The following is an 8,683-nucleotide window of genomic DNA, read 5'->3' as shown; positions in this document are numbered from 1 at the left end:
AGGGTTTCTGAGCGCCGCACGCCTCTGAAGCAAAAGGTGAGATCCCCCTCCCTGTCCGGCGGAGAGCTCTTTTCGTCGTCGTCGGACGGGTCTAGTCGCCTCCTTGTGGGGCTGGGCGGGCGTTTCTCTTCCTTGATCGATCGTCTTGATTAGGGGATTGTGGCGTCGGGTTGTGAGGTGAGGAGCGGGAGGGATTGCAGCGGCTGTCAAGCGTGGCGGCGTTGCCATTTTGGCGTGGAGGACGGTGGATCGATGGTCGGGCATTCTCTAATCTGGAGGCTTTCCAACCTGGTGCGATGGTTCTCGTGGATCCGAGCGGCGTCGAGTTGCTCCGGTCTTGAGACGCTTCCAACCTGGATTTGGTTCTTTCTTGGTTGGCTATGGCAAGGTTGTGGTGGTGTATTCCGGCGCGAGCTTGCTATTAGAGTGTCGGTGGCGGCGGTCTGAGGTTTCCGGCGAGACAGGGTAGCGGCGGTGATCTCTCCTCTCTTCTTGGTTTGGGCTCGGGGTTGGGGCCTTCTTCTGGGCTCGACCCGAGTTAAAGGTAGCCCATTTAGGGCAATTGTATTTTTATATTTTTGTTATTTTACTTTAGCAGATTTTATGTTTTCAATAATTCCTAACCCAATGTCGGTTTGGATGTGTGGGGTTTGTCCCGGTTTACGTATCTTGCATACCATGTCTGTTCTAGGTGAGCGGCGAGTTCCTTGTTTTGTCAAATGGTCGCAGCCTCCTAGTGACAAGATGAGACTTAGTGTCACTGGTACTATCTTCCAGTGGTAACATGCTAGGAAAGCTATTAGACATAGTAATTTATGCCTCTGCATGAACATTGTCTTTCCAGTATGTCGCCGAAATTGTAAAACAAATGGAGTAGTCAATGATGTACTCTTTGCTAAATGGTGCTTATTAGGATGCATAGGATTGTTATCTCCTGATATTATTTCATGATGTTTATGTAATACGGAGTTCAGGTTTTATGTCCCCCCCCTTGTATTCTGCGGTTTCGTTAATGATTAAGGCATGAGGGCGGCCGCTTTAGCCCATTTTCAAAAAAAAAAAAAAAATGAAGATTCAACCGTTTAATTATTTCACTACTTCATAATTCCCCGTATATAAGTATTCCACTACAGTGACTACACCTCCAATTAGTGTCCTACAATTTGGTCTATCTACTTGTACGTGACACCCTAAAATGTCTATCATAGTTCAATACGATCACTATTTTCGAAAAGCATGTCACTCTTCAGAGCTCGACACACCTATCTGTTCCTCCAGCAAGCTTGTTATCGAACCTCCGCAGTTATCGTTGCTCAAACTCTCACCCACCCTTCTCCGTGACAACATCCGGCCACTTCCAAGGGATGAAACTTTAGTACTTTACTATCAACATGGTCTCACCGTGCATGGGTAGCAATTGGGAGCATCACTCTGCTCATTTCTCTAGCTAAATCTGTAGCTGGTGCAGCCCATTCACACATCTGGGCCGAGCCCATTTTAGCGGGATTGGTCGGGTACTTGTTGGCGGATCTCGGGTCCGGATTTTACCACTGGGGGATTGACAACTACGGTAATTTTTCAACACCCATATTTGGTGGCCTAATAGAGTCATTTGAAGGTCACCATGGACAACCACTAAGCGCCAATTTGCTAACAATTTACATGTCCCTGCTCGTGTCATAACTTTCGTAGTGCTTCCCTTGGACCTTGCTTTGGATGAACCAATTGTTCATGCCTTTGTTACTGTTTTCTTTGGTTGCGCTTTGTTTGCCCAACAATTTCATGCTTGGGCTCATGAAAAAAGGAGCCGGCTACCGCCTTTAGTGGTGGCGTTGCAAGATTTCGGCATACTGATATCTCGGCTGCAACATGCTATGCACCACAAGCAACCTTTTAACAAGAGATACTGCATAGTGAGTGGAATTTGGAATGAGTTTTTGGACAAACACAAGGTTTTTGAGGCAGTGGAAATGATCTTATTTTCCAAGCTAGGGTTAAGACCTAGGTCTTGGAGTGAACCTACCTCTGAGTGGACTGAAGAGGCTGAGACTACTTCTGAAGTAGCGAATGCAAACACTTGAACAATCCAGTTCACCTGTTTTCAGTGCTCAGTTGTGCTTAATACCAGGGAAATAAATAAATTTCAACCATCTTATTTATCATTCACCCATGTTATTGAAATCCTGTTCACCCACTAAGTTCTCGGTTGTGCTTAATACTGGGAAATAAATAAACATCAACCATCTTATTGTTATTCATCATGTAATTGAATTGATTAATTTTATTCACACATAGTTAATTACGCTAATACACGTCCTTATTTTTTTAAAACTTTGTTAAATACTACTTTACCATTTTGCCTTTTTGTAAAGTTCAGGTTTTTGCACCCGAGTCAAAGACGATCCTTCAAAGCCATGCACATATTCAATTGAAACAAAATTAAACTCCACAAATTTGTGAACTCATCAAGACACGCTTGGAATTGGGGTGGTGATGCCAATAGAACGTTGGTATAATGGTATTGGCAACATGGAGTCGGCCAGCCCCAAAGATGCTACGAGAATTGTTCTCCTCAATTGACAAAGTATGCATTGGGTAATATCAAATTAAGTATGTGAAATCAGAAAACCAAAGTAAAATATAGACATTGGGTGTTCGTCAGGATTCATAATTCCGAAGGTATTTTGATTACTTTTATATTTGTTTCTTTTCTTTTTATATCATTTTTCTTGTTTTTGGGTTCATGCAATCAAGCTCCATGGGCGTTCAACTACATTTTTTTTTTTCAATCTAGTTCCAACTTCATAGTCCTGCTAAAGCTTATAACTTCTGATAAACCACATCTCAAATTGTGGTGGGAGTTTTGGAGACCGAGTTGTGAAAAATGTAGCAAATTATCTCTTACAAGATGAAAAGAATTGAACATTGTCAGTATGTTCGACCAACTAGTATTACAAAGGGAACCACAGATGAGTAATTTTTACATATGATCGTATTGAACTCCATTATGTTGAGATATCTCATTTGTCAAGTGTCGGCTCCAACAAGGGTAGAGATGGAAGATACACATGGGAACCAATATCGGCGTGTACCATCTTTGTGGCCATCATCAATCATTGCAAGACCCTCCTGATACAAAGCAATAGTATTTTGAGCCCCGGAAATTGTACGGTCCATGTAATAGACTAAAGAGGAAAGAGAGAATACTAGTAGAGGAGTAGATGAGTAAAGGTCATAAACTTACATCTAGTAAAGTGTCAAGGGCATCAATTGCACGGCCACTGGTCCAAGATAGCCGTCTCTCTACCTCATCAACAGTCACAAAGCCTTGAGACTAAAGAAAAGACAAGCGGGAACTAACTGTAAATAATCATTCTAGAATCTTGATGGTACATAGCAAAACATTTACTCCAATTTTATACAGATGAAGGTAGAAGGACCATAAAATAGAAAGTTCCAACCTGGGCAAGCTCTAAAATTTCATTATGGTCTTTGTTCAACTCAGTTGGAACAGAACGGACAAGCTTCCTCTTTCCAACAGAAATAACCTCAAAACCATTACCCAATACCTGGAATCAAGCACGAGATGACAGTATAATGTATCACATAATCAATAATCATGCATCACAGTTTTAACAAACAATAAACTACATGGTTTCACTATCATAGATACCAACAGAACTAAAATTGTAAAAACTAGAATTAATTTGTCTTCCAGTAATCAATAGCCTAAAAGGCAGAATAGCAACATTATTAGTTGTTCCCACAAAAGATATGTGGATGGTAAGCCTACGCTGAAGTGCTGGTTTGGCGTCCAGATGAATCAACCCATAGAAAATTGTGGTAAGAATTTAAGCAGTCATGCCAAGTCATCCAACATAGAATCTCATCTAGCTAGAAAATAGGACAGCACCAATTTCTTGTATCCCTTCTTGGGGTGAAAGGGCCAATTGACTCATGATTCCTAAGGTTGTAGTCCAATTAAGTTAGGATTGAAACTTTTTAGAGTTATGTACACACAAGTTAAATCATGTTACCTTCAGCTTACTTATAGCACGCAGGCAATCATCCTCGGAAACAGCTTCACGGTCATTCTTTCGTCTCTGACGAAGCAAATTGCAGAGTTCCTGCAGGTTGATCAAGCCTCCGTTGTGGGGTCTTGTTGCTAAGCATATATCAACAATTTGCACTCCTGCCTAACCAAGGAGCTCAACATTAGAGCATTTATAAAATATTTACAAATACTTCCAGGTAAAATGCAGAGACAAGCGACTGAATAAAAATATGTATCATATATATAACTCCAATTTTGTTTTTTTTTTTTTTTTAATGGAACATTGCATACTGAATTTGCAATAAATTCATTAAAATCCAGGAGCATTAGTATGTAATCTATTTAGCAGTAACAATAACAACAGCCGATCTTGCAGATATCCAAAGACACTAGGAAGATGATACCAACCAAGTTCGTAGTAGAAGTCACCAATCCCCAAAAGCTCTGCCCAGAAACCCTTATTGGAGGCCAAGGGGTCTACTCCAACCTTAGTGCACATATCATGGAATTGTGATCTAAAAGCAGGATTCTTGCGAATGTCATTCTGTGCATCCAATATTAACAGTCAATACAAATTCTTCCAAATAAAAAAAAATCACCAATTTTTTTCTGAAAGTGCTGGTAAAGAAAACTGGACCTTATGTTTGCGAGCAAAATCTTCTAACTGGCTTTTAAAAGTGGCAAGCTGCTCCTTCATGAGATCCGTTCTAATCTGGGCCACATTCTGGCCGAGCGCCCGATATTGGTCCTGCAGAGCAGCATACACAGTTACTCATATTGAAATAATTAGTAGCGATAATCACTGGTAAAAAGAAGAAACCAACCCTAGCAGCAGCAGCATTCTGTAAACCACCAATACCAGGTCTCCTCCTCATTCTTCTGTGAGTTGAAGAAGGGAACCTGCCAAAAAAGAAAACTAATGAGTCTAGTAAGAATTTACAATCTAAACTGTAGTTGTTATATCAAAAAAGTTCTCCTCTTTCCCAATTAGTGCCCTGTAACATGAAAGCACACCCCTGATCACGCACACCCACCCTGATCAGAATTTTCGGCCTTCCCTTAGGAAGGCAGACTCCCTTCCTAAACTAGTTTTCCTGGACCTAACCAAATCCTATCTCACACTAATTAAAATTAAAAATCATCTCACTTAAGTATTCCTTTCCTCTTTGAAGACAGAAACCGATCCAACAAATCCAAACCTCTCGAATTCCTCCTCTTCTTTTCTCATTCAAAAATTAAAAAGGTATTACAAGCTAAGCATATATAACTAGCAAGAAGCAACCAGAGTACAATGTCATCAAACTAAAATGTCTTATATGTTCGTTACAGAAAACATAGAGATTTTGTAGCATTAAGCCTAAGAGCATTATATGAACTACTAAATGAGTTTTGATTCCACACATGAATATATTATCCAAAGAAAGCAATGCAATCCATTTCAATTCATCAAACGGCGTATATCAGAGTGGAATCCGATGATGAAACTAAACTGCAACTAACCCATTCAAATCCAAAGACAAAGTGGGAAATCAAATCAGTCTTTTCGCATAAATAAGCTTCTTGAAACGAAATCAAATTGGTGTTTGGCTTACAAAAGATTGAAATCAAGAGTCAATAAAATTCAGAACAAATTGAAGTACCTAAAGTGTGTCCGGTGAGATGAGAGCCGTCACCGTGGAGTCGCCGATGGACCGAATGAGATGGTGTCTCTCAGCTGTTTAGCTTCGTTTCTCTCCTCATCCACCAATACAGAAACCTTTTTGGTCGCAGTTGATAAATAAACGAAAATCAAATTTATGTATCGGAATTTTTTCTTTTTTCTTTTCATCTCGTTTAGGTAATACATAACTTGGTGAAGATGTCAAGGTTGTATCTTTTGAAGTTTGGTTTCGGCCGTGATGACCAGGGCCGGCCCTGTGTGTGTATAGAGGCCCAAGACGAAAGAAAATCTCGAGACCCTAAGGGGGGTGTATTGCATTTGGATTCATACAGAGTTATTTTAATCAATTGGCTTTTTGAAAAGTCTACAGATTCTTTAAAAAGTTCATAGACTTTCATTGATTTCTTAAAACCATCGATTTTTAATCATAGACTTTCACTGATTTCTGAAATCTACAGATTTCATATGAATGACTTATGTAGATTTCTTAATACTTACAGAGTTACAGGAAATGAACAAAAAATAAAGATGCAATGACAAACACATAATGACACCGATTATAAGTTGAGTGTTCATCTATCTAATTTCGATGCATACATTTATAATATTTGATTGAAATACATAAACATAGGTAACAAAAAAAATTATATTAACTTAACAACACGCATAGTACGTAAACCAAAAACACATATTATAAAGTGGGACATTAGATGTTCACAAGTTTAATTCATGTACGCTAATATAATAATATATGATCATGTGGTTCTAATATCAAGAGTTAGTAGATAATATTTTAGGTTATCGAGGATTCCAAGCATTACAATTGAAATACAACAAAATATTAACATTCAAAAAACATTGAAAAGAATAGGTAGAATAGAACATTGATAGCACAAAATATTATATAAAAAAATAAAAAAAAAGATGATGTATTGTAGGATCAACATATTCACATGTAAAGAGAAAGTCTGTCATAGACTTTTCCAAATCTTTGCTCTAGTGGATGGAAAAATATTGAAGTTTGGTGTGTGTAATTTACACTACAAAGTCCACAATTATCCATGAGTTATTAATTCCATAAGTATGAATGATATTTTGAATACATCTAAACTTCTATTCATTTTAAAAAGTCTTAATTGAATACCCCTGAATTTTGGTGGAATTCATAATGATTTTTCAAAATCTAGTTGAATACACCCAGACTTTGATGGACTTTTAAAAATCTGTATTGAATACACCTAGACTTTCAAATTCCATAGACTTCTTTAAAACTTCCACTAATTCCATATACAATACACCCCCTTAAATCAAATTTAAAAAAAAATAAAACATGAAAACATTACGGAAGAAATTGTATCAAAGTTTCAAAGTATAAACAATTAAATCCTAAGAATTATCATATATACAAAGCCTCAAACATATAACATAAACAACATAAAACAAATCTCAAATCATAAAATAAAATAAAAAACACTGAAAATGGCTTTTCTTTTGTCTGACTCCTTTTATGGCTTTGATTGTGAAAGAAAACTAAAACCTAAAGAAAAATTGGGAGAAAGAGACGAAGATGGCAGATGAGTTTAGGGTTGTAATCGAGAAAAAATGTATGTAGACTTGTAGGACTGCAAATTGAAATAGTAATAATAAACTAATAATTAATTAGTTTGGCCACTTTACGGTGACCTTTTTTATTCTTTGTCACTTTTTTATTTCTTTTTTTTTAAACATAGCAGGCCATAAAATATTTTGAGGCCCCTAGATTTTTAAGGCCCTAGACATGGGCCTTGCTGCTCTTGCCCTAGGGCTGGGCCTGGTGATGACTTTACATCACCGAATAACACGTCAACGGTGATCGGTCAGGCTGCGTTTATGTTTATGTGATGCTAATTATGTAAACGTTATACCTAAGGATTAAAATATCGGTATCGATGAATATCTATCGGTACTTTGAAAAAAATGAGATATCAGATATATCGAGGATATCAGAAAAAAATATCAGGATTTTTGGAAGAAATTTTTTTCTAAAATATTTAAATTATTTGATTTACATATAAATATTACAAACATCAACTTCATCAACATCTAGAATGAGAATCTAGATTGTTAATACGACGCACGCTGGTCTATAAAAGTATAATAATCAGACAAAGACATATGACTCATATAGTACGAATTGTAGTGTTGAATATGATTATCATATATCTCTTTAAAGCAGTCGACTGTTTCCCCTATAACTGAATAGTAAGGATGAATCTAACTAGATGATTGATCATTGACTTATGCGCATTGATTATAGCTATAAACATTATAGCCATATTGATTGTTGCCTTTTTAGGATTCATTTGAGGTTTCAGTCTCACTACCTAAACTGATAGACTCAAAACTTAGCGCAACCGAAGCAACATCTTGATCATCATTTGCACCTCTAGTCCTCCTCCCATACATGGTATCCTCTTCCGCTCCTGTCACACCCTAAATTTTTATTTTGGAAATTCTATTTCATAATTTGAATATGAGTTATGCCTAAAAAAAAAAATATTTTCAAAAAATTGAGGTGTGACAGCTCTATACCTAGTACTTCTAAAGTAATGATCATGATCTTGAGAGGCATGATTATAAATTTCTTCAGATGAAAAATTGTTCAATCCTCCCACTGTAAAAGATTGTCCATATTCATTCAGATATACTCAAGGGAATTATTCATCTCTCGAATATTTGTTGAACGTGATTTTTCTTTATGTGAATTTTTTTACAGATATTTCTTTAATACATCGAAGATATATCGTAAATATCCTAAATATCGGAGATATTTCCTATATGTCGGAGAAATATAGGAGCTAGATACGGTGGAAGATAAGATATTTACCCTTCTAGATATATCGATCATTCGAAAAAAGGAGATATCGGGGGATATATCAGATATATCGTAGAGATTTTAATCATTGGTTATACCTTTGAAGCTTGGTGTC

At 37.2% G+C, this 8,683-nt stretch overlaps 1 protein-coding gene and 1 pseudogene across 1 annotated transcript; one reads left to right on the top strand and one right to left on the bottom strand.

The window, feature by feature from the left end:
- The first annotated feature begins 678 nt into the window (after positions 1 to 678).
- LOC101296555 lies at positions 679 to 2,081 on the top strand (annotated as a pseudogene).
- A 726-nt stretch (positions 2,082 to 2,807) lies between these two features.
- On the bottom strand, positions 2,808 to 5,861 carry LOC101304169 (vacuolar protein sorting-associated protein 22 homolog 1-like). Its single transcript, XM_004294318.1, has 8 exons — positions 5,695 to 5,861; positions 4,879 to 4,954; positions 4,692 to 4,802; positions 4,463 to 4,598; positions 4,038 to 4,192; positions 3,462 to 3,569; positions 3,245 to 3,334; positions 2,808 to 3,129 (listed from the first exon to the last, which is right to left on the bottom strand). Exons 2-8 carry the CDS (start codon positions 4,927 to 4,929, stop codon positions 3,028 to 3,030), a joined length of 753 nt encoding a protein of 250 aa, XP_004294366.1. The 5' UTR covers positions 4,930 to 4,954; positions 5,695 to 5,861; the 3' UTR covers positions 2,808 to 3,027.
- Positions 5,862 to 8,683: the final 2,822 nt, after the last annotated feature.

The sequence above is a fragment of the Fragaria vesca genome, linkage group LG3 (assembly GCF_000184155.1).
Source record: "Fragaria vesca subsp. vesca linkage group LG3, FraVesHawaii_1.0, whole genome shotgun sequence".
Taxonomy (NCBI): domain Eukaryota; kingdom Viridiplantae; phylum Streptophyta; class Magnoliopsida; order Rosales; family Rosaceae; genus Fragaria; species Fragaria vesca.
Note: the sequence above shows the minus strand (reverse complement) of the source record. Positions and strands in the feature narration are given on the sequence as shown.

Bases quoted from the DNA above. Each gene is read 5' to 3' on its own strand.
- LOC101304169 (XM_004294318.1), bottom strand. From the start codon at position 4,929: ATGAGGAGGAGACCTGGTATTGGTGGTTTACAGAATGCTGCTGCTGCT. The intron at 4,599-4,691 runs GTCCAGTTTTCT...TTGGATGCACAG, and splicing joins ATTTTGCTCGCAAACATAAG to AATGACATTCGCAAGAATCC. The intron at 3,570-4,037 runs GTAACATGATTT...GCTTGATTCCAG, and splicing joins GTGCTATAAGTAAGCTGAAG to GTATTGGGTAATGGTTTTGA.